General features: G+C 45.5%; 1 protein-coding gene across 12 annotated transcripts in view; it reads right to left on the bottom strand.

Moving 5' to 3' along the window:
* Positions 1-25,527, bottom strand: part of LOC128769813 (zinc finger protein 521-like) — a 109,432-nt gene that overhangs the window by 37,997 nt on the left and 45,908 nt on the right. For 8 of the 12 annotated variants that reach the window (XM_053883805.1, XM_053883810.1, XM_053883806.1 and 5 more), the window contains 3 exons: positions 21,848-25,338; positions 21,478-21,562; positions 21,233-21,265 (listed from right to left, as the gene is read on the bottom strand). In XM_053883805.1, coding sequence (XP_053739780.1) covers positions 21,233-21,265; positions 21,478-21,562; positions 21,848-24,982 — 3,253 coding nt within the window. In that variant the 5' untranslated portion in view covers positions 24,983-25,338. The remainder of the gene's footprint in view (positions 1-21,232; positions 21,266-21,477; positions 21,563-21,847; positions 25,339-25,527) is intronic. The other 4 variants (XM_053883808.1, XM_053883814.1, XM_053883807.1 and 1 more) reach the window with 3 other exon arrangements.

Raw genomic sequence — 25,527 nt, 5'->3', positions numbered from 1 at the left:
TGCTACATCTGACATCAGAGTGTTTGAGATTCTAGCATACTGCTATTGTCCAGGGGAGGGAACCCTCACTCTAACCGTCAGCACTTCACCAAGTGGGACATGGATGATTAAAACACACCATGGCTGTGACTGACAGACTCCCCGCCGCATCCAGAAGATGACATGTCTCCGAGTCACACAGAAAAGCAACTCCTCTAATTTTATCCCTGCCTACAACCACCGACCCCCTCTGTCAAACGCTGCGAATAACAACCATGCTGTGATTCTTAACCACAGCAAAAGTGCTAACAACTAAACAGAGAAATAAGTTTAAAAACAACAATGGGGAGGGTGCAGACAAAAAGGGCTGAGAAGGCGTCATTTCCCTCCGGTGAACGCAAACAGCAGGAACCTGTGAGCTTGTGACAACACCTTCAAACATTTGTGTTACTTTCACAGAAATATCTGATGCTCCAAACGTGACGCATCCGCGGCAGCCTTGTCCTTGCGCGCAACTTTGCTAGCACTCGGTCACCAGAGGAAGAAGGAGGGTGGGAAAAAGGAAAAGATCCAGAATCAAGCAAAACACAACGGTGGAAGAGTAATCGATAGGAAAGATGGAGGTAAAATCTCCCGGATTATTTCGTGAGGAAGCAGAGGACGGGAGGAGGGTGTTGCTTCCTGTTATTGTCACATTATGCAGAGAGCTCAGGGTCGCGCACTAAATGATTTACAGAAAACAGAATCTTTAACAGTGGCGTCAGCAACTCAGCCGGGCACCCTTGTGGGGAAATTCTTTTTGTGTGTTTTTATTGAAGTCTGTACTGAGCGCGCCCAAAAGCTCTGACAGAGGGCCCCCGAGGGCGCTTGTCTTCACCTCCGAATCATAAGATGGAGAGACGAAACTCCCTCTGTGCTCTCAATTATACCGCTCAACACCCCCTCTTGCTCGCAAACTCACATCTCTGCCCTCCCCAGCAAAAAAATAAATAAAAAATAAAACACAGACAGAGAAGAAAAGCCTTCAGTAATACAGTCCCTGCGGAAGGCTCCAGGATTGCTCTGCGCCGCTGGAACAGCTGACAGGCTCGATGCTGCAGGTCCGTTCCCAGCGGTCTGTCAGAGTTGGTGCTACAGCATGACGGTTAGTAGCTCTTCTCTGGGGATGTGCCTCGCTTGTCTGCCCCAACAGGCCCGACTCAGGAGAGTCTCCTCCTCTGACCCATGGAAGCTTGGTGGCGTTGCCCCTATTACTGCAGGTGGGTCGCACGCCCCCTTCCATCTCGGGATAGACGGAGCCCAATACTGCCGACATGTTCGCAGGGAGGGGTTGAAGAGAAGCGTGGGTGGTGTGAGAGGCTGGGTGTAATCTGATCGGAGGGCACAGCTGCATAAACAGGGGTATCGAGGAATTTCTGTCTGACGGAATTCACTTTGCATGAATGGCCCCTCTTTTCCCCCCTAAATGGACCATTTTCCACATGTCTCAATGAAAACGACAACCTCGCCAGCGATATCAGTTTAACACTGAAAATGCCGCATATTTTTTTCCTCTCAAGCTGTGAAATCTCACCCTCTCTTGCTGTCTTCGCCCAACACCACGTCCAAGTCCTGCTGCCCGACCTGTCAAAAGCAGCCCCCATCCTCTATGAAATGCCCAAACAAATAAACTAACAACCGCTGGCAGGGTCAGAGGGCAGCTGCTCTGGGTGCCTTGGACTCTGGCGGGTCCTCTGATTTGGTGGAAAGGGCAGAGAGTACAAGGGAATCTTTTCAAAGTGAAATCTCCAGCTGATGGCTTAGAGCTCCACATCCCACGGTTTGTTTCTCTCGCTGCTGTCAGGCGTTTCGCTGGAGCCATTTGGAAGGATTAGAAAAAAAAAAAAAAAAGTGGGGGAAGAGGAAAAAGTCAACTGGGCAGGTGATGTGGACTGTAGGGTCTGAGTGATCGCTCCAGGACCCCACGGAGAGTGATAAACCTTTGACCTTGACAGCCCCCTGCAGTGACCCCTGACCTCTGGCTTTGAGCCAGAGACTCATGGAGACAGGTGCAGAGAGGGAAGTGACCACACCCCCGCTGTCGAGGCCAAACTTTTTCCTATTTGACCTACCTGTCCTGATGACAGCACAAACTATTCTCACCGAAAAGAGAACAAAACGCTGCCCTATAATGAAAACAGCCAGTCACTACTGTCCACAGTCAGTAACGCTCCTCTTCCTATTACTTCCCTTTAACATGGTATTGAATTATTTTCTGATATTTGCGCAAAATAGAATACATATTTTTAAGTTTTGTAAATCTAAGTATTGGTCAACTACTTCACTCGGGGTGAATTTAAGTGGCCGCAAAAACACTGCAGGTCTCTGTAACTTTGATGAAGACCTGAAGCAAAAAAGAACTGACTTCCCTTTTGGAATATAAGTGCAGATGTAAAGTAGCGATTACATGTCACACAGACGCTTTTTTTCTTGACTCCACAGCGGGCATCAGCTCCAAGGTCGTGCCAGTCTGAGCCACTCATTCTGCAGATCCATTTTCTCTCCCCAGGCGCCCCTCGCATGTTGTTGGCCCAGTGATTCAGTGCCTTGCATTAAGAGCAATTCACCTGCTTCCGGCATCCCAGCGGCACCGATCCCTCGGGGAAACCAGGTGGAGCATTAAAAAAAGTTCCACATATGGTAAAGTCAAGCTGCTCGGAGGCTGCAGAGTATCTGCCGGGGGGATAGGAGCTCCTAAAAGGCCCAGCTGGTACTTGGAAAAGGGCTTCGGCATTACTACACCTCAGTGTCGGTTTGGGCTCCCCTTTGGAAAGTGTTGGCCGGCGCACATGACCAGCCATTTTACATTTCCACCCCGCCTCATCCCTCACTTCCTCTCTTTCCAACTGGTTCAGTATCCAATTGAACATTTGGTCCTCCGCTGCTGGTTAATCAAATTCCTCCATCTGGCCCCCTTATCCCTGAGGAACACAAAAGGTGCAGCCTGAGCCCAGGTCCAAGTGCACATTGTGGGGGAGAAGAAGGGGGAAGGAGATGGCGACTGCCTCCCGAACTTACGCAGCCCAGTCAACTACATCAGGTAGAGTGCCCAGTAGCCAGCAGCCAGACCTGGTCTTCGGGCAAATATGGACAGCTTGGGACTAAGTATCAGAGGCCTGCTGTTCATGTCGAGCATGGGGACGGCGATGGGTTCATATGACAGTAGGAGGGTTTTACGAGCTAATACCTCCACATACACCACAGAATACTGAATAGAGTGGAGCCAAAGTACTGCGCCTCCAGCACAGGGCTGTTGTTTCCTCTCCTCGGCAGCAGAGGGCTCCGCCATTGGACATTTAAAAGAACTGAAACAAAGACATTTAGCCGATTCGCCTGTTGTGATCTGAATTCCTGAACGCGTTGTGTTGTCGTAGCTTAGCAGAGTTTAAGCCTGCGCTCTGATCAAAAGAGCAATAGCAAGATATCGCACGCCGAAAGCAGTGATCATGTAATCCCTGGAGGGAGCGTGCAGCCTTCACATCATGTCGACTCAATACAAATTGCTAAAACAGACCTTTTTGAATTCAGACCATGCATTTTTCCTCCTTGTTCTGAATGTGAGGTCTTTGTACTACGACGGATATGTCTTAATAATTAGACCTCATGTGTTTGTTTATAAAAGTGGCCATTGATTTACAAAACAATGAGAACACTTCTTGAGATGTTAGCCAGAAGCGCCACCTTTGGAATATGACACGGTTTGAAAGCTAGGAGGGCATGTGGGCGTCTGCAAAAACATATGTAACAAATGTAGCTTGGCTGCCAGATGCCGCCATATACCAGCATAACCAGGCGGCAAGATGTGGTCGAGAATCGGGCGTCCATTTTTTCATATTTTGCAGATGCCCAGACGCCCTCCTAGCTAAAAGCCTGTGTGGAAGGATTGAAAACACAGCCTCACTGAACTGTTATTGTGATCTACTGCTTCATTGCTGGTGATGACTTCAACTGAAGCAAAAAAAAAAAAAAAAAAAAATGGGAAAAACCTCCCAGCTCTGCTGATCAGACGAGCCTGCTGCGAGGCAAGGATCGGAACATAAACAAGGGAGGAACACATGGCATCTCAAGTGCTCGCACTAGTCGTCCGTGATATCTATCGCAGCTTCCCTATTCATGTCCGACCACGCTTCCCCCTGCCAGGTGGCAAAACATGTGTCAATAATTAAACTGCTTTTACATAACAGGATACAGGAACACAATGCAATTTGCTCCCAATATTTCATTGGGCCTTTATGAAAGCACATGAGAGAGCGTAATTAATCAAACCACTGGAATATGTGAACGGCAATTTCCACTTAATGGCACTTACAGGGATTGGGTCCCTTAAGCACCGCGTTCTGTCTACCAAACCAGCCGGATTCATTTTCATCTTCATGGTTCAGACAATAAAAACCTGGTGTGGATGTTAAACAACACCCATTTGACATTAAGGGGGTCTGGAAATAACACTTGTTAGTTGGGCCCCGCGTTACATTCTCATCGCGCCGTGAAAAGAAAAAAAAAAAACAACATTCCTAAATGTCATTCGGTGACTTCAGAAGTTAATAACATTTCGTAACGATCTTGCTTCGACCTCTAACCCGAGTGGATTTTCTGTATCTACCTAACCACAGGGGGTTTAACCGCCTTCTATTCAATCACAGGAAAAGGATCATTCACTGCTTTTAGTGGGTTTCTGCGAGATGGTCCTCGCCTAAATGGCACCCATGTCCCTAAAAGTGCTTCTCTCCCCTCCCACATCTTTTTTTTTTCTCCTGTCTCTCCGAAGACTTCTCTAAGTGCAGCATCTTGTTTCAGTAATTCAGCCAGGGCAGAGACAGTGGAGAGAGGAAAGCAATCGATTTCTCTCTCATTTGGTTCCTCCTAGACTTGCTGTGGGCCTCTTATGGGAGTTATGGACTATTGGACAGGACAATGTTATGGGAAAGTGTGTCATTGCGTTTAAGGTCATCATTACACCAAGGTTTCATTTCGAGTGTATTTTTATTGCCGTATGGAGCACAACAGGAAAAAAAAACCAAACACAAACAACACTGCAGACATTTGCAGGATGGCAGACGTGGCGACGAGCCCTCCACGTTCATAACTGCCAGACTTAATGACGGAGAGAAATATCATCCGCCGCGGCAACACGATCCATCTGACGCTGGCCAGCTTTTAGGCAGGTCCATAGGTAAAACCTTGTAGCTATAAAAAGATGCCGCTTAATAATTTAAAGGCAATGCTTTCCCGAAGAGTTGCTATTTTGGGATTATGTTATTGTACGAAAGGGTGGGACAAGAAAGGAAGTTACTGGATATATAAAACAGCATCAAGTATAGAAGAAAACCCCCAGAAAATCTGGATAAAATCTTTTAAATTCAACTCAAAACAAAGGCAAACATTCACTCAGCATGAAAAAAAAGCTGTTCATGATTGGAAAAATGCGATTTCTGAGCTATCACTCAAAATATATTGGCAAACAAACAAAAATATAATAAAACTTTGACTCTAATGACTGCCTCATCTTTTTTATTTCCTATTAAAAGCACCTTATCTTTTGCATGAAGATGATCATCTACATTAATAATAGACTCCATATTAATCCCTATACAATGCTGCTATCATATGTTGTAAATCGATATTTGTTATTGATATTTAAGGACAAGAAAAGAAATACTACAATTAGAGATTAAAAAACTAAAGATTAAGTAAATAAAAAAATTAAAATTCAATATACATTACTATTGTTTTTGTTTGTCTTTCGTGTTTATTTATTCTCAAAAGTTTTTCCTCAATTATCCTCCTTATGTTTCTTTTTCACAATTACATTCTCCAATTTCAGTCACGAAGACCTTCAGGAACACTTATAAACTCCACTATTTCAAACATGTCTGGCTCACTATCGGCCACAAAAGCAAACCACGATGCTCCACCTGAAACTTTCCACTGCTGCACCTCCTCAGCAACTCTTTCAAAATTAGTAGTCAGAGCCAATTCAACCGTCTTTGCTCTCACTTTTTTTTCCTGCTTTTCCATAATTCACAATCTTTAAATCCAGCCTGTTAAATTGTTAATAACAGTCTGCAACCCTCAAGTGGAGTTTCTACTCATTTACATCTTATTGAGAACCAATTAACGCCGCAATAAAACCGAGGTTGTTATTGTATATTACGTTCAAAAGAGAAGCCCATCTCATGTGACATGAAGTGAGCGGCAGACGATTTACAAACAAGATAAATGTATCTATTGTTTATTATCTCCTCAGGCTTTTCAGCACCCAGAGGGTGGAATAGGGAAGCAGGTGCAGAGGTCAGCATAATTACAACCCACCTCTCCCTGCGAGTCCCACAGTGATGAGACACTCAATGGCCAACTCCAAGGAAGAACCATCAAATTAGCATGAGCTCCCAGAACGTGAGCCTTTCCTAGTCTCTGTGTTACGGACATTTGAGTAGTCTTTCCATCATAACAGTGACGTGTAACTTCAGAAAAAGTACCTAAGTAAGTATTATATTATTGTATTATATATTATTATATATTATTATATTATATTATATTATACCTTCCTTTACCTTCACCTTCTTCTACCTCTTATCCGGGGGCGGGTCGCGGAGGCAGCATTTGGAGCAAGGAAGCCCAAACTTCCCGATCCGCACAAACCTCCTCCAGCTCTTCCCGGGGGATCCCGAGGCATTCCCAGGCCAGACCAGAGACATAATCTCTCCAGCGAGTCCTGGGTCTTCCCGAGGGTCTCCTCCCAGTAGGACATGCCTGGAACACCTCCCCAGGGAGCATCAGATGCTCGAGCCACCATAACTTGTTCCTCTCGATGTGGAGGAGCAGCGGCTCCACCCCGAGCTCCTCCCGGAGAACCGAACTCCTCACCCTATCTCTAAGGGTGCGCCCAGCCACCCTGCGGAGGAAACTCACCTCAGCCACTCGTATCCGCGCTCTCACCCTTTCAGTCATTAGTATTATATTATACTATATTATATTATATTACCTTAATTTTAGCTCCCTTAGATAAAGAACATTCAAAGATTGGAAAAAAATTTTAAAGGTTAAAACTGAAAAATCCTGAAATAAATATAAATCCACAAGTTTCACTGAATTGCTTTTAAGTTGTCACTGCCATCAGGGATCAAACCTGCATGTTCCAACCTCTGAAATGGTTGTTTTGCAGGCGAGAAGCGGCCCACATGCCTTGAGTTTGACAACCACCGACGGGTGCTAGCAATAGCTATAAGCTAGAGCATCCATTAGAGATTGGAGAAGAGAAAAACAGACCACCACGACTTGAGTCCCTCACCATAGAAGGTCCTAATGTAGCTGAATGACTGGTGCAAACACTGATCATCTGATGCTCCCAAAGGCCCTCGCCTTCTCCTGTCTGAAGTGATGGCTGCGGTCCTGACAAGGAACTGACTGCATGGCCATCAACACACCCTCACTTCCGCGCCTCCTAAAGGTGAGACGCGAAACATAAGCATATAATGGAGGTGAGAATTTAGACGTGACCCACATCAGTGCAGGGAAGGAAAGAAAGGGGAAAGGAAGACAGAAGGAAAGGGAAAGAAAGAAAGATCTGTGAATTTCTCCCCCTCCCTGGAGACCTCCCTTGATGCCAAGCATTCATCATCCAGCCTCTAATATCAGTTATTCTGTGGCTCCTCTGCTTACAGCAGAATTAATTTCTGCTTTAATTACTCTCATCGGCGGAATGCTGATGAAGGAGAGGGACGAGGCATTCTGGGACTCGGGCCTCATTCCACCGCTTTAATTTGAATGAATTCCACACGGAGACGCTGGCAAACAACTGGCAGCCGAGCCCCGGGATCCACACTGGGACTGCGCACTAGAGCTGCAGCTCCCAGCTACACTCTGTGTGTGTGTGTGTGTGTGTGTGTGTGAGAGATTCCGCGATGGTGTTTATTATTTAGAGCGTGTTGATCGTGTCTAAGGCGTCGGCTGGAGAGGTAAAGAGGAAGAACACACAGGAAGAGGAATGAAAAGGGCGGATGAATCGAGCGTGAAGGTGCGGCCGCGCTGTCTGGAGCGGGTTTGGGCGAGGGCAAAGCCTATAGATGTTCTCGCCGACTCACATCATATGAAAAATGAACCACTTCGCCGACTGCAGCCTGCTGCGAAACACAAGTTTGAGAGCAAAATCATGAATTGTTAATTGAATCTCCTCCAAATTTGGCTCGCACCCCCTCCTCCCCCCCAGCACGTGTATCAATAGTGTAGATTACGAAAGAGCGCAAAACGCATAAATAAGGAAGACAATCCCCAGCAAACAGGGTCTTTCATTCACGCTTTCTTAAGACGAGATAGATGACGCGGCGCTGCCACACAGATTTGTTTGATTTAATGCTACGACTGCTTTCCTTTCCAAGCTCTAATGAAGCAGAAGCTCCGAGCCGTCCGCAGCCAAAACCCATCCAGCTTAATCGCTAACAGCGAGAGTGTGGAGACTAAATACATCACTTACAGTGTCTGCACAGTGCGGACAGTATACTGTAATAACAATGTAGTTAAAAGCTCTGATCCGGGTTTAAATATGAGAACCGACTTCTAAAGATTGTCGGGGAAATAAAGAAAAAAATTGTTTAAAGTTGCTTGAACCAGGGCTCGGCAACTGAATTTAATAAGGAGTCACCTGATATATTGGGACTGTTGTGAGGGGCTGTCACGCCTTTATTATATTTTATATTATATGTAACTACTTTTTACATTTGGAATTCAATTTGTATTTTTCTTTCTCTTTCCCTTCAGAGGTCACCACAGCGGATCATCTTCCTCCATCTCACCCTGTCCTCAGCTTCCTCTTCTCTCAAACCTACAGACCTCATGTCCTCCTTCACCACCTCCATGAATCTCCTATTTGCCCTTCCTCTCCAGTTCCAACCTCAACATCTTCCTACCAATGTACTGGTTCTCTCTCCTCTGTACATGTCCAAACCATCTCCATCTAGCCTCTGACTTTCTCTCCTAAACACCTGACCACATGTGCTGTCCCTCTCATATACTGCTTCTTGAACCATCCTGCTCCCTCCCAGAGAGAAGCTCAGCATCTTCATCTCTGCTACCTCCAGCTCTGCCTCCTGTCTTTTCCTCAGTGCCACTGTTTCCAAACCATACAACATTGTTGGCCTCACTAGCCTTTTGGACACCTTCCCTTTCATCCTTGCTGACACCTTTTGTCACACATCACACCTGACACTTCTCCATCCTGCCTGCACCCGCTTCTTTCTCACACTATAATATTATTATTATTATTTTTATATTATAAATGAAGGCAATGTGTGGGTCCCAAGCCGCACCTTACCCATAACTAACAGACAGATGGGATTGTTTGCTTGGATAGAATGAGAAAAAGTTTCTTATGAAATTTCGTACAGTATAAAGTCAATGTGACATTAAGTAGATCCATTTATTTTATGGAACTAGTCCGCCTCAACAGAAGACTCATAACTAAGGCGATGATCACCAACGCGCATCCATCTCCTCTAATTTCCAAGTAATTTCTCTTCCAGTTCAGCAGAGGGCAGCGGCGTAGGTAGACGCGACCTCCGCTGACCCTGAAACCTCTGGACAGGTGGGCGGCGGTCGACACCCACCGTCCATTTTGGCAGCTGCTCTCTCCTCTCCTCCTGCGGGAAGCTCAGGCCATGATGAGCAGCTGGGTCACAAACACTAAGCACATTAATATCTTCTTAATGATAATAATCATTATGGCATAAGCATCTTCCCCAAAGAGAGCAGGCGCACGGAATGTGCCAGGCTTGTATCGTCATTAAGGTACAAAAAAAAAGGAGTTCAAATGACTTCTAATGGGCAGCAACTTACAGCCACTCAGATAAAGCTAATGCAATAATGTGATAATGAGACAGAGCGGAGGCATTAGGGAGGGCGAAATCTCAACCAAACCAAGGTGAATAAATGCAGTGCTACAAACTAGGTGGTGGATTAGCAGCTGAAGATCGATACGGCAGGATAATAACCAGGGCGGCTTGTCAGGCGTCACTCCAATCCAATAGTCTGTGGCAGCATTGGTCCTGTGGTGTCACTCCAGAACACAGCTTTGGATAAGTCACCATCTTCAACGGTTGTTTCAACGGCATTTTTTGTGGCCTCTAGTGCGCACAAACCTTCAGCCTGTTATGAATTTTAGTCAGTTTGATACAGACTTTCAGTACCTTGGGTGTTTGCCAACTCAAAAACAGATACATTTCTAACAGTGCGACTTTCAGTATCACTTGTAAACGCCCATGTATTTGGAGCCATTCTTTTGAATCATTTGGATTTACAAACGTTTGGGATTCACTTGTGTTGTGCTGTTGTCTGCATCACTACTGTCACCTGCTGCCCAAATCAGCTCATTGCGGTCAGTGACATTTCAAACTACATCGATGAATGTAGGGAAACAATATCAGCTATCAGAGTCCCAACATGCCACCTATGTAAAAAAAAAAAAAAAAAATCAATAATTCATTGGGTCCATTAGTTATAGATTTTAGCGGCGTAGGAAAATAGTGATACAAAGGAAATGTCACGAAACGTAATTGCGTGATATGGTATCGATATCTTGAAACATCGCAATACTTGATTGAGACTTATTGTATATTGATATTTTGGGTTGGCTATATTGATATTTAACTCATAGATACTCAGATATACCGCTGCAATTGTGACAAATTTAATACTAATAACGTTTTCTTTCTGTACACTGGAGTTATTTAGTTTGATAAAGGGAGCAATTCATTCCTTTGTCGGACTGTGGAATTCAACCGAATGTCTAACCGGACTGAGTTCACAACTTGCTTTCATGCATTTCATTGTACTGCATTATCTGATTTCCCACCTTAAAAAGACGGCTTTTGTTCACAAATATCAGGATATATTTCTGAACTTACAGTATATAAGGCAATGCATCGCAACACCACTCCAGTATCAGGATTCGTATCGCAAGATATGCACCGATACTCAGCCCTTATACATTCCAGTTGTTTGAGTTTAGTTGTTTAGCTTTACAAAATAAATAAATACATTTCATTGAAAAGAATAGATTAAATTCATTTTTCCCTTATTTTTAGAGTGACAAAATTGTATATTCAGTTCATTATTTTCATTTATACGCCATTTTACGCCTAAAACAACGACTTAACTTGCTGTGAAACTTTAAACTCTAATGCAACAGTGGGGATGTAACATCACAATTTAATATGGAACCATGTTCTTCAATCTGGGCTGCGTTAATACTACATAGGCACGACATATATATTGTATATGACAGGTTTACGCACTACTTTAAAGCTCAAAGACGGATGACCTAATTGCTCGGGAGCATCTTCCCACCTGCTCTCCACGTGGCTGTGGATCAAAGAATAGCTACCACACGTTCTCGCCTCATTTCATAGCACTGTCAGTATTCACCTATCATCGCCCATTATCTGCCTCATCCGCGTTCATTATTGAAGCTAATGATCTGTTGTCCTCTCCGCTCTCCATTCAAGGAAGACTGCATTAAAAGTCTCTCTCCAACTTAATGAGTAATTATAAATGTTAAAGATTAATCAGAGCCAGTGGCTTAAGGTTTGCGTCTCAAGGCAGCCGCCGTACAAATGGGGAGACAAAGAGTTCGTGTCGTCTCGGCGCTCACACTCCGCAGTCACGCTGGAAATGAAACAAGACGTATGAGAGCAGAGGACGTGTGACCGCTTAACACTGCGCCGCATATTTTTACATCGCCGTCCGACTGGGAGCTTTTTGTGCTTTTGTTATGAATATGTTCCCACTTTTTTCCTCCTTCCTCTTCTCTTCGAGCACCTGCAGTCCTAGAAGGATGCAATGTTGTTACAGGAAGCAGCATTTAATACAGCAGCCTATGATGCGTGCAGCACTCGCATTATCTCTTTCTAACAAGATGGAAATAGATCCCCTTAATTAAACCCTGGGTGGACGCTAATTCCCGCCTAAATCGGCAGCACACTGACAATTCCACATCAGCCGCGCGGCGCACGCCAGTACACATATAAGCATTGATATCAACATTAAACCTTAATAACTAATAAGGCTTTCATCCAGGGAGTTCCTGTGTGATTTCCATTCATGCGGCGGGAATAGCCCTGGACCATCTCCCTGTTTTTCCGGAGCATATTGATGCTCGAGCCGGGGGGGGCGGTAATTTCAGTTTCAGCAAGAAGAAAACAAGGAGGAACTTTGGATGTGCTGAGTAGTTGGTTCATCTGAGGCAAATTGTGAGTTGGTCTGAACTTGAAGGGAGATTTTCTGTCCTGTTCCCACGTTTTAAACCACATTTAAGTCATATTTTACCGCCGTAAACATCGTAAAAGTTTTTAAAACTGGTTGAACGCTTTCGATTTCTGTCATTGGTTTCTTTCTAGTTAACACACCCCATCACAATCGGACGATAAGCCATCTGACTTTCTTCTGGCCCATGGCGATGATGTCATCGTTGGATAATGTGTCCAGTTTAAAGGAGGAAAAGCTTGTTTATGGATTCACATTTTTCGCTCTAAATGAATAAATGTATCTTTCGTGGTGCTTCGTTTTCTTCTAAGAAGGATTCAGATTATTGTGTAAATCGCCTGTAATGAATCAGTACATATCAGCCAGTCACAATGCATCTTGTCTTTTGCCGATGTACATTTTTGTGTGTAGCAGAAAGTGGCATCCAATTCCTCATTTAAAAAATATATATAACATAATAATATAACAATACTGTTTTCTTTCTGTACACCTGAGTTATTTAGTTTGATAAAGGGAGTAATTCATTCCTGTCGAACTGTGGAATTTAACCGATTCACAACAATAAACTTGCTTTTATGCACATAATATTGTACAGCATTATCTGATTCCCCCCCTTAAAATGATGGCTCTTGTTAAGAAATATTATGAACTGAACTTAACAGTATATATGGTAAAGTATCGCATCACCACTCCAGTATCGGGATTCGTATCGTATCACAAGATATATATATATATATATATATATAAATGGGCAGCGTGGCCCGACAAAAGCTTCTATTGTGAGAGTTTTATGCCAGCTACGAGAGAATTGGCAGCCCGGTGCTAACTTGTTAGCGCTCTCTGCTAGCTGCTGCTTAGTATAGCTCTGGATGACTGTAGATACTGGACTAACACCATCCTTACGATCGATGGTCGTCCTGGGATGCAAAAGTTGGATTTTAGTTATTGAATCCAGCTCCTGGGTTAACAATTTAGCCCCCAAAATATTACTGTCAGAACCTGTTCTGGCCCCTCGCTATTGCACATAAATTGCTTTGTATATTTATAAAGATGGAATAAATATCTTTATAAATACACAAAAACAATACCACTTTGACCAGGTGTTAGTGAGAAACCATGATGTGGACTTTTTACTTTATTTCATTTATCTATTTATTTTTAAAATTCCTTCACAATTGCCAGATAATCCCTGTGCATATAGTCCATCAGACCAAAATACGTAATCTGCCGCAGTCAAAATGGCATACTACTACTACTAAACCTCACACATGATGTGATATAATTGGGGATATAGCTGTGTTTGCTGTCATTTCCCTCACGGAACTTTTATTGTGTTCGGAGAATTATGATTGAATTAGTTAGCGCCAAAAATATATATCTTCTAAAGAGCTTTTGCAGCTTTAATCAAAGTTTTTTATATTCACACTCTTCTTCTGAAGTGCAATAAAAGATAGAAGCAACCCTGGGAATGTTTGTTAAAAAAAAAAAAAAAAGGCTCAAATGACTTCACAGCTGGTATTTCTCAGTAAATAAAAAAGCCAATTCAGCACGGTTGGATTTTCAAGGTTATTTTGGCATTAAAAAACACAAAAATCTCTCACATATTGAGTCAGCATTACGTGTTTGAAAACAGTCCATCTCCCTGATAGGGACTAAATCATGACTAAGGGCGACTGACAGTACACAGAAGTGGGCATCCATTTTGTGGCGCGACTCTCATTGAGAGGAGAAATGGCACGGTTTCGACAGTTGATCAGGGAGTCCTATCACATAAGACACAGAGTGGGGTAATGGCGGGGGGCTGGCTGGTGGCCCACGGCACCTGAAACCTATTAGAGAGCTTTGGAACATTCCACAGGGTTCTTCTACTTTGGCCAGAGGGCATCGTAAAGGTCCTCACAAAGAAGCACATGGGCCAACAAACAGGCAAGCAAGGTGAAACACAGAGAGGAGTCTGGAATGAAAGAGTCTGACATTAGAGAGTTGTGTGAGTGACGGAGTTGTTTGTACGGTCAACGGGGAGAAAACACACCGCATCCACTGGATCTTAAATGGGTCCCTACGGAAAAACGAAATGTCAACTAAAAACATTTTTCCTTTTGTTTTTTTTTGTTTTTTTCGCACTCACAAGGTCTACAGTTTTTATTTTTTTAGAAAGATGCACTATGATTAAAACAATTGCTGTTGGCAAGCCAAACCAAACTTTTTCAGACTTTCATCGAATAGTTTGCCATCTGGACTAAAAACAGTAGGGGCCCGATAGTGTGCTGACACTAAAAAAAAAAAAAAACAAACAAGCATAAACAGACATAGCTTCCTGCCAAATTTCTTGGTGATAGTGTCATCGGCGCTGCATTGTGTGTGAGCTGTTTTAGTGGTAGCGAGGCCCGGCTCTTTGGCTGGATCTGCGTCCGTGGCTCAGTGGTACGCTCACTGGGTTTTAGCTCTATGGGTGTCTGTGGCCTCTCCTCTGGCCGCCCGTGTCCATTTGCTCTGTGGGTATGGCAGGCCCGAGCTGACAGATGGTCGCCCCTCTCCATTCCGCTCCAGAGTAACACAGTAACTGGTTTTTCCTCCGCCGTTGACCTTGCCACAGCCAGCCAGCAATCCGGGCTGGCACTCGGCCTGTCGAACAGGAGGGTAATGAAGTCCAGCGCTGCTCACATGATTATTAAGGCTCTGACGCTGGGGGGCCTTTCAGAACCCCACACCCCTCCCTGGTCTGCTATTTACAAACTAAAAGTTCGATGAGCATGGTCATTCGTTACATAGCACTTTGGCTAACCACCGTTGAGCTTCATAAAAAACTTTTCTTGGACTCAGTTTGCATTCCAAAAGGAATCTCTCAGCACCCATGAAGCGCACAATGGCGAGAACACTGACACTTTATGTCCCGAAGCATATGAGAGCGACCGCACTTGTCATTCAAAGTAAATGTTAGACGGAATCTCTCGCAACGTTATTGGCGCTGACAACCTCTAAGAGCGACAAGGTTCAACACCATCACCGCCAGGTTGTTACTCTCCCCTTTTGTCAAGCGGAGGCATGCTCGGAACCCGAGTCCCATCAGGGCCAGACTGGGACTTGAGAGGTGTAGATTGCAGCGCTGACCTTTACTAAGGGAGGACTGTCTGTTTGCACTTCTCCCATAAGCCCCCCTCCAGTCGGACTGCTAAGCAACCCCATCAGACCAGGGGGGCACATACAGCGATGGCCTTGGTGACATCTCGGGGACCGTGGGGAGGTCGAGTAATGCAGAGGTTAATTCTGATCATTCAGTATTTATGGGCTTCTCTTCAGAACAAGGGTTGGCATTAACACTCTAAAGAGAGATCCCTCCTGTATATCAATAAAAGATACCATGAAGCACAAGGAGTCCCAGCTATTATGGAGGTGGTCAGACCTTTCCCTGAGTTGGACAGGAGCTTTTTAAAAGTGGCTGCAACTCTTATTTGATAGTTGCGCCTTTACCAAACGTTTCGCCGTCACCACCACAAAAGGCTTGCCAAAATCGCTTCCATTTTCCCAGCTCATATTACCACTACAGTACATGTATTTTCGGAGACGCTCTTATCCAAAGTGACTCACAGCAATAGGGGTCTAAAATGAGTCACAGCCTGGAGGTAGCCAAAAAGGGAGGGATAATATCCCCTCCCACTTTATCTCAACTTCCACAGTAAACATCATGTTTAAAAATCTGTGTTTTAAAGTGCGACACGAGAATATTTCGGCGTCCCAATGTCCAATTTAAGAATTTAATGGGGGGGGGGGTGTGGGGATGTAGCAGACTCAAAGCTTCATGTGTTTCAAGGCGACTTAACATTTACTAAAACACCTGATACAGGGGAGTAAGAAAATATCAATACACTCAAATATCGCGATACTTGATCCCACAACATTGTACTGATATTTTTGCTGAAGTACTTCATTGTGTGACAGTGTCTTGATATTTTACATTGTCGATATTGATATTTAATACATAGACGTTTGGATATGCTGCTGCATTTGTGACATATTTCATATTATTTAAAAGTTATTTTGTGAATAAGCGATTCCTTCCTGTGCTGTACTGCGAAATTCAACTGGACTGATGTCATAATAATAAACTTGTTGTCATGCACATGATACTGCTTTATCTGATTTCACCCCCGTAAAATAATGGTCCTTATTTCAATATACTGCTGAACTTACAGTATCGCTATGTATCACTGCTCCTGTATTGGGATACGTATCGTATTGCAAGATACCAACGTACACACACTCTCTACTAAGATAGTTGTTCATTTTCTACTGCACTTACAAGTAATATGGTTAAAATTGTTAGTCCAGTTGCGTGACAACATGCTGCCGAAAACAGCAAACCCAAAAATTGTAGGTGATTTATATTCATTTGAACAAAATGCGGACGTCAAACTCCCAATTCCACCGCAGATGTTCGCCCCTGAGTTTGTATAAACCGGCAGTATGAACTGACAGGATCAGAGATTTTCTCACACGTTGGCCTAGTCTGTGAGGTGCGGGGAAATGTCAGGAAAATCAATAGATAAGGACCACATCAGACTCAGCTTGTCTGGCCTAGCAACAGAGCATCCCCGCGGTGATGTCAATTACCTCTGCTTTACAACAAAAACACAGCCAAAGAGCAAAACAGTCTCTGCAATGCTGTAAAACTTTTCATGCAGTCTCCTGGTTGCGTCGAGGAATTTGTGAAAAAAAACAAAAAAAAACGTAGCCAGGTAGGTAACAAGGCAGAAGTGAGAATGGTACCGACAGCACCTTTCACAGCTCACTCTGCTTTCTATTCTCCTCGCGGATGCCACATTAGTCGTGGAGAGGTATAATGTAACAAGCAGTAAGGTGCGCATAATTGCATATTAGCAGCAACACACTTGGCTGCACGGGAGGTGACTGCGCTAACGAACAGAGAGGTGTTATTAATCACCAATTAATAAAAGCCGGCAGATATCACACTCGCTATACGCCACGCATGGATTCCTTTGTCTCCACTTGCTGGTCCGACTCATAGGTGTGATCATGTGTCTTAGCAGGGATGTCTGGATCCAGCCGCCTCTCAGTTAAAAAACGGGCTTGTTTTTAACCAGTGACACGTGTTTTCCGTCTGAAAATCGATTCCAGAAATTGAGGGAACGTGAGGAAAGATGCAGACACAATGACGGGGATAGAGATCTAATAAAGAACAGTGACACGGCCTTCAGAATCAAGACAGCGAATAACTTGCACGAGGGAGTAAAAATGTAAAATATGTGTCAGTGGTAATTTGCAGCCTGAAGCCAGGGACAAAGCAGGCTTTAAATAATCCAGCCGCACTCTTCACTGAGTGCGCCTCAAACATTTCATCCGAGGGGCGGACGAGACAAAAGGTAGAAGCAGAGGACAGTTGAGAGGTGGAGGAACCAGAAAGCTGGAGACCTCTCACTTTCCTCTCCAACTCTGCAACAGCCCACAGTGCCTGTCTCACACTGAGCGGCCAGCTGTACAGCAAATGTGCCTTTCCCTTTCCGCCCCTTCGGTGCCCCCCCACCCGCGATGCCTGCGCTGACCAGGCCACCAGCTCCTCTCTGTGAAAGAAGGCTCCTCCCTGATTTGGCTTTGAGCTAAAGCTGCCACCGCCGCGACAGAATCCAAAGAGGTGACCCCAAAATACTTCAATTTGAGATCCGATTCACTTTTCTTTTGTCCCCCAGAAGCTCGGAGAGACCAACCTTGAGGATCTGATTGCAAGGACATATAATCAAAAGGAGCATCTTCAAACCCCTTTAAGACAGAGTCTGTGCTTCACAACATGGCTCTGAAATCCACACAGGGACATTTGAAACGGTGCGATAAATGGGCCAAATGTGCCCCCTATGAGGCTCCAAATGTCATAGTTTACAGTTGGGTCAAAGTGAAGCAATGGGGTGGCAGGATGCCACGCTGCTAAAACCAAACAGGCTTTTGTCTCAATGAAAGACCTTGAAAGGTCTTAAAAACATGATGACTTTGAGAACAAAAAAAAAAAAGGCGCTGCCATTAAACAGAGTTTCTGCATCTCGAGATGGCAGACGGAATTCTTTTTTAATCTGAACGATAGTATCAACTCAGGATTTCAAAGTGGCGCCGTCATCTGAAAGCCGTATAATTCTGTGTGTCTCTGGAGAAAAATCGGACACCCTCAATTCTGTCAGTGTGCCATGCCAAAAAACTCTAAAGTAAAGAGTGGCCAGCTGTCTTCTGGCCTGCTATTAAATTGCTCCTTGGATGGTGGTGATATCATTTTTTTCTCCATAGGAGGATCACACTAGGTCCCCAAACAGAGCGACCAGCTGTACAGCAAATGTGTACTGATCCATCTGGGCCCTAGCAGGCTGCGACCTCCATCTTTAGACACGTGGGATCGTTCACAGACCCGGTTGGAGGTTTGCAACATACCAATCCACACCCATGGACACCTTCATCTGTTTCATTTATCTTCATCATCACATCAAAATGTCAAGTGGGTCCCAAGTCTGAGCAGGTCAGAAGCACCATCAGCATGGTGGAGCCCCGCTCTCCAGGAGTGGAGGCTTTGCTGCAGGATTATATTACAAGCTAACACCGAGTCGTCTGAAAGAGGGGCTCGGGTTTGTTGTTCCATACACTTAGCGCTACGGTTATGTCACGTCACCTCACTATATATAGAGTTATCAGTGAGAACTGACACCACAGAGCGGGGCACGGTCGAAAACAACACCCCCATGAATCCAGCGTCTGCTCCATTACCTACGCTAATAACGCTGACAGCTGAGCGGAGATGACCCCAGCCTCTGTCTCCCCTCTCCAGTGCAGATGGCCATTAAAAGGAGATAGTGTCCCTTTTTCATCGGGAAAGGTATTTAGAGCTTTTCCAGATCGGGTTTTTGGCTCAGATTAGCCTTGCCGTGATTACAGCCCGGGTCGGACCTGACCCCGTTCGACATTAAGCGAGAGCTTTACTTCTAGTCTCCTTCTACTTCACTCATCGATTAATACCGACAATAAAAATGAGTCCACGTCAAAATCGGTGCGTCGTGTTGCTGTTGGTGTAAACACACACGGGCCGCGGGATGGGCATCGAGAACTGGTTGTTATTCGGAAGCAGTGAGAAAATACCACATTCTCTGGAATCATTTAGATATGTTCATTTCTGTTCCTTTAATTGGTTCCTGACTGAGGTCCAACTACAACACGCTGCCGTTGCTGCGCGCCTGTGGCTCTGCATCACCACCTCCGACTGAGCGCCTCAGTCGCAGTGACGTAGGAGTTCGGGCGGCGACGGGTCGTAGTGTTTGTTTGCGAAGATAACTTGTCTCAAGGATGATCAAACCCCTCTGACACCATGGTAGAAAGTTACGCCACACACTCTCAAGCTAACAGCTAGCATGTCGCTTAGCACGGAGCTAACTTGTAAGAGGAGATTGATTTGTTTTTAATGATGTCACACACGACACATCTGCGCTACTAGCGTGATTTTTTTTTTTTACAGTGATGTAGTGAAGTGTCCTCAGTGTCTCTCCTCCTTCTAAATATAATAACCAGAACTGAACAAGGGAGCGACAGGGAACACATTGTTTTAGATTATTATTCAAATAAGACTATTTTATATGCGATACATATGTGTATAGTGATGATTTTAAATTCTTCTCAGGGACCAATAAAGAGCTCAGTGTTAAAGAACTGGAGCTCTCTGTCAACTGTTTTATGCTTCATGCTTCACAGGGTTAATACATGTCCATATTTTAATATACTTGTTTAATAATGTATGGTGTCTGGAGTATCGCAGTGAGATGATTTAAGCAACTTTTGGTGAACCAAAAATTCACAATAGGTCCAAACAAAGGTCATCGCCATCAGTCGACTAATCGAAAAAACTATGAATAGATTTGCCGACAATGAAAATAATGGTGGGTTGCAGCCCTACTTCACTCTTCACTGCAGAGACCACGAAACAATCGCAGCCAAAGAAAAATCCCATTTAGTCGTCCGATGAAACCTGTGATCACGCTGAATACAAAACAATTGCATATCAGAGAAGTAAGACATCAGACAATAACCCAATCACCTGTCCTCCTGTTATCTTAAGCTGTCTGAATTCCACTATTACGGAGAAACTGTGTGCTTCTGCAGCTGAAAGACATAAAGTAACCAGTAGGGGGGTTTGTTTTCTACCCTCCCAGTGTGCTCCGTGCCTGTCTTTGCTAGAGAAAGGACTAATGCTGGCATGGTACTGTATTAGGCACCCCCAGTAGAATAGTGGGTGAGCAGATCGCAAAGATGAATACAAAATACACACCTACACACCCTCGGCTTCTCTCTCTCTCTCTCTCCAGCGCAAATACACTGCAGCATCAAAATCACAAATCACATGCTCCTGATTGTTTATGCACAAACAGTGGGTCCCTGATAGAATTGCCTACCGGTCCTGATAGAATTGCCCACCGTGTTTAAATTCACCTGCGCCTAGAAGCGTGTCCCAAACAGAGAGGCGGTTTGGTTCCAGATCAATGAGTCTCTTTCCCACTGAAGACAACAGATAATGCAGTGTAATGAAAGAGCCGCCAAACGAGCTGAATAAATGAATGAATAAAGGAATGTGAGACCAGAATTCAGACACCTACTTACTGCAGGCAAGAAAACCTGTTTCCAATTGTCTGCTCTTTTCAAATGATTCCACCTGCATACAAATTACAACCATCCAACAGACTCTTGGTAATTGTGCGGGTAAGAGCAACACACCTTTGAAGAACGATGAAATAAAATATTCTCCGGTCAAAAGAGTGGAGCGTTGGGATCTGATCTGCGTTGCTACGGTTCTCTGGATCATTTGCAGCCCCACAAACATGCACACCAATGACAGCTGACCATTCACATGCAAAAGGAAAAAGGGTGGCGGAATGAACGCACAACACTGGGGATGCAGTGGGAAGTATCAAAATAATTCCACCTATTTGGTGATGTGATCCAGATACGTGTGAGCCTAAATGAGACAGGGTCAAATATTTTATTATTTATATCATATCAAACCTTTAGAGTAACTCAACAGTTTTGCTTTTCAAGCTTTATGATGAGGACTGGATGGAGTTTAGTGGCAGATGGGTACAGCGTATACAAGGTCACATGTTTTAAGATGATGGTGCAGATACTATTGAGTTCAAAGCTGCAGGACGGAAACAGAGAAGCGGGTCCTACCGAGCATGTGGTTGGCAACGTGAACTTGGATGTCCCATTCGCTGTAGAAAACCATTTGGCATTTGATGCACTGGTAGGTCTTCTTCTGTGGGGGGTGAAAAAAAAGCAGTGTAATCTTACCAATTAACATTAGCCTTCCTTACAAGGGTAGCAATAATTCAACATTAATCTTATTATTCCGGTGAGGAACAGAAGCACTATTTTGGATGCACTTAACCACAAATAAAAATTGTTCAGCTTTCAGGGCATTATGAGATTAGTAAAACACCCTTGTTAGAATACCATGACGCAGATTCTTTTTTTTCTGACTGGGAAAAAAAGAACATTTTAATTCAATAAATATTAGCTGGGACGACAGATGGCTTCATACCTCTTCAGTTTGGGATGGACTCGACCTGGGCATGGGGGACATCTGGGGGGTCTTCAGCTGACCGCTGTTGCTGTCGCCTGCCTGGTCCCGGTGCACCGTCTGGACGTGATTCAGCAACTCTGCCTCGGACTCGAACTTCACATTGCAGCTTGAGCATCTTGTCTTTGCAGCGGACGTGGAGGACGTCGATGAAGATGAGGACGAAGAGGAAACAGCTTTGCATTTTCCTTCAGGGCTGACGCTCTCTCCTTGGGTCCACTGGGCAGTGGTCGCTGCAGGGGTGATAGAGCCCCCCTGCGGCTGCTGTCGACCGCCATTGACTGTAGGACTGGAGCTCTTGGAGCCGGCGGCTGTTACACAAGACGCGCAGAGTCCGTACGGCAGTCCGTTGATGTCCAGCTTCACCAAGTCTTGTTTGGACCTAAACTCTTTCAGGCAAGAGGCGCACTTGAATAGCTTTTGGGAATGGTGGTGCTGCTGGTTTTGAGATATGACGTTATTCCGACCGATGGGCTGGTTGGAGGACATGGTCCCAGTCTTCTGCATGTGGAAGGTACCGTGAATCTTGAGCTCCAACGTCGAGGTGACGGTCTGCATGCAAACCACACAGCGGAAGCCCGTCAGGGAGTTCCTCAAGTCGGGGTGCATCTGGCAGTGTTCCAGAAAGTCCTCCTCACTCTGCAAGGGCATCTTACATATTCGGCAGCTTCCTGTGTCCAGACTTTTGCTATGTGTGACCTTGTGCTCAGTCAGAGTCAGCAACGAAGGGAAGCGCTCCCCACAGATAGGACACATGTAGTGTTTGACAGGCCCAAGGTGGGTCTGCATGTGCTCTCTAAGACCAGCCTCGGAAAAGAAGGTGCGGGAGCAGACATTGCACTTGTGATTTCCTTTGATCATCTCAGCTTTCCTCTTCATGATGGCACTCTCCCCAGGTCGGATGTTGTGATCCCTCAGTTGGTGGTTGGTCAGGAGCGACTCCATGGTGTACGACGCCCCACATATGTCGCAACCATACATGGGCTCAGCTGTGTCCACCTCCTCCTCACTTCCATCGTGGCTGTTTTGGGATTCGACCACTGCTCCTCCAGCGGGGCCCGTCCCGTGACTGTTTGTAAGAAGGCCTTGAAGCTCCACGTCCTCTTTAGGTTGGCCTTCCCCAGCGCTTCCAGTATTACCATTAGCACCGCAGTTTTGCGACTTGCCCTCAAAAACACAGTGTTTCTCTCTCAGATGCTTCTCCAGCAGCACGATAGCATGAAAGGCCTTACTGCAGAAACGGCAGTTGTACTTCTTGCTGTGCGTGGTGATATGACATTGCAGCTCAACCTCGGTGCCAAAGGACTCGCCACAAAAAATGCATCGGTGGGCGCGACCTTGGTTCTCCAGGTGGTTATGCTTCACATGTAGCTGCAAGTCGGTCTCGTGTCTGAAGTCCCAGTTGCAAGACGTGCAGCGGTAGACCTTTTTCTCATTGCTGTGCTTCACAGCCAAGTGGAGCTGCGTGGAGACCTTCGAGTCAAAGACCTCTTGGCACAATGTACAACGAAAGAATACAAAGGTATGCATGTCAAGAAGGTGCTTCTGAAGGTCGTCGACTGAAGTGAACTGCTTGTCACAACTCTCACAGATATAATAGGTTGAGGTGATGGTGAAGTGAATGGTCACGTGCTTGAGCAGGGACTCTTGGTTTGGGAACTCTTTGTTGCACTGTGGACACGTCAGCTGAGGTTGCAGGCCGTCCAGGTGAGTTTTGAGGTGAGTCTGGAAAAGGTCCAAGCTTGTATACTTGGCTCCACACTGGTTACATATAAACTCGCTGGCAGTGTGTGCGGCCGAGCCGCCTTGCTTCAGCATGGCTGCCTGCTCCACCGATATCGGAGACGCAGGGCTGAGAGTGCGCAGAGATTTCTTCCCGTTGTTAATGTAGTTCAGCGCCAGCGGAATGTTCTTGTGGTTCTCTTTGATGTGTTTGTTTAGCTTTAGCACGCTGTTGAATATGGGAGAGTTGGTGCAGTACGAACAGGAATACACCTCGACAATAGGCTCCTTGGGAGTAACTGCGAGCGGAGAGTCAAAGCGCAGGCTCCCACCGTCACAATGAGTCTGACGAACATGCTCCTCTAAGGTATTCTCAGTCAGAAAGCCCATGAAGCATTGCGGGCAGAAAAAGGCATTGCTTTCCTTCGCCACTGGGCTGGGAAAGCCATGGGAACAGCGAATATGTTCCTGCAAGGCATTAAGATCACTCAGCACCTCAGGGCAGAAGTTGCACTGAAGCAGGGCGTCCGGTAAGTTCGCAAGCATGGCGGCGTGGCCCTCGGCGTGGTGCACCTGCTTAAGGTGTTCATTTAAGTTCAACAAAGAAGGCAGAACCTCCAAACAAAACTGGCAAGTGTGAGCTTGCTCTGGCTTGTCCAGATGCATAGTCCGCATGTGAATCTGCAGCACGGCTAAACTTGAGAACACCTGCTTGTTGCAGTAGAAGCAACTGTACGAAACCTTGGGTTGTTTGGATGAGCGTCCTCCGATATCGGACGTGTTCTGACCGGCCCGCTTCCTCCGCCCCCTCGTCTTGGGGACAGGTGGTGCCGTTTCTACCATGGTGGAGCTATCGACAGACAGATTGGAGTCGGGAGTTGTGCTGGAGACAGACGTGTAACCCACAGTGAGCAAAGAGGGGCTGTTACTATGGTTACTCGATTCGGGTAGTTGATGGACGTCCATGTGGGCATAGAGATCTTCGACGGAGAGAAAGTGTTCGGAGCAGATCGCACAGGTGTGCCCTTTCCGGTCTCGGCTGTGGGCTTGGTCAATGTGAGTCAGTAAGGTACCCTCGTCGCTGAACGGCTCATGGCAGTAAATGCACTGCAACGTGGCACCCAGGCCTCCATCCTCCGACGGTGAGCATTCAGGGTGGCACTCGGCGATGTGCCTCTGCAGCTCCTCTGGCACATCGAAACCCTCCTCACAGCGGCTGCATTTGCGGGTCTCTTTCAGCTTCCATTCATCATTTCTGCTTCCATCCTTCCCTCTTTCGTGGACTTGCATGTGGCCGTGGAGAGAGCTCGAGGTGAGGAAGCCTCTGCGGCACACAGGGCACTTGTGGGGTTTATTGGAGGTGTGAGTTTTCATGTGGATTTTGAGGTGATCACTTCGAGAGAAGGCAGAGTCACATTCGCCACAGTGGTACTTCTTATCACCGGTGTGAAGCTTGACGTGTCTGTCGCGGCTACGTTTGTGCTTAAACAGACGACTGCAGAACGTACAGCTGAACGGAAGTTTGTCACCGTGGCTCTGCTCGTGGCGCTTGAGGAAGCTTAGTCGGCTGAAGGATTTGTCACAAAACTGGCAAGGGTATGGCAAACCTGGGCCTCCTTCGTCCTCCCCAAAATCATAGTCCTCACAGTGTCCTGGCGAAGTCTGATCTTTACTTGAAGGAGATGATGCAGGCCAAGAACAGGTAGGGTCATCCTCAATATCAGCACCGTCTGGAAAACAGGAGCCAAGAAGAAATGTGAGAAAACTGTTCCCTCAATGCAGATATAAAAGGTAGAGAAAGAAAACCACACTGCTATCTGTCATCATAATAATGGGAGACATTAGTTCTTATAATTTGCTTTGACAATAGTGTACCTTAGTCCTAAATCTGTATATTGCAAGTATAATAAGAGAGTAAA

Source organism: Synchiropus splendidus, chromosome 13 (assembly GCF_027744825.2).
Source record: "Synchiropus splendidus isolate RoL2022-P1 chromosome 13, RoL_Sspl_1.0, whole genome shotgun sequence".
In the NCBI taxonomy this organism is placed as follows: Eukaryota; Metazoa; Chordata; class Actinopteri; order Syngnathiformes; family Callionymidae; genus Synchiropus; species Synchiropus splendidus.
This window is presented reverse-complemented; position numbering and strand designations above follow the sequence as displayed.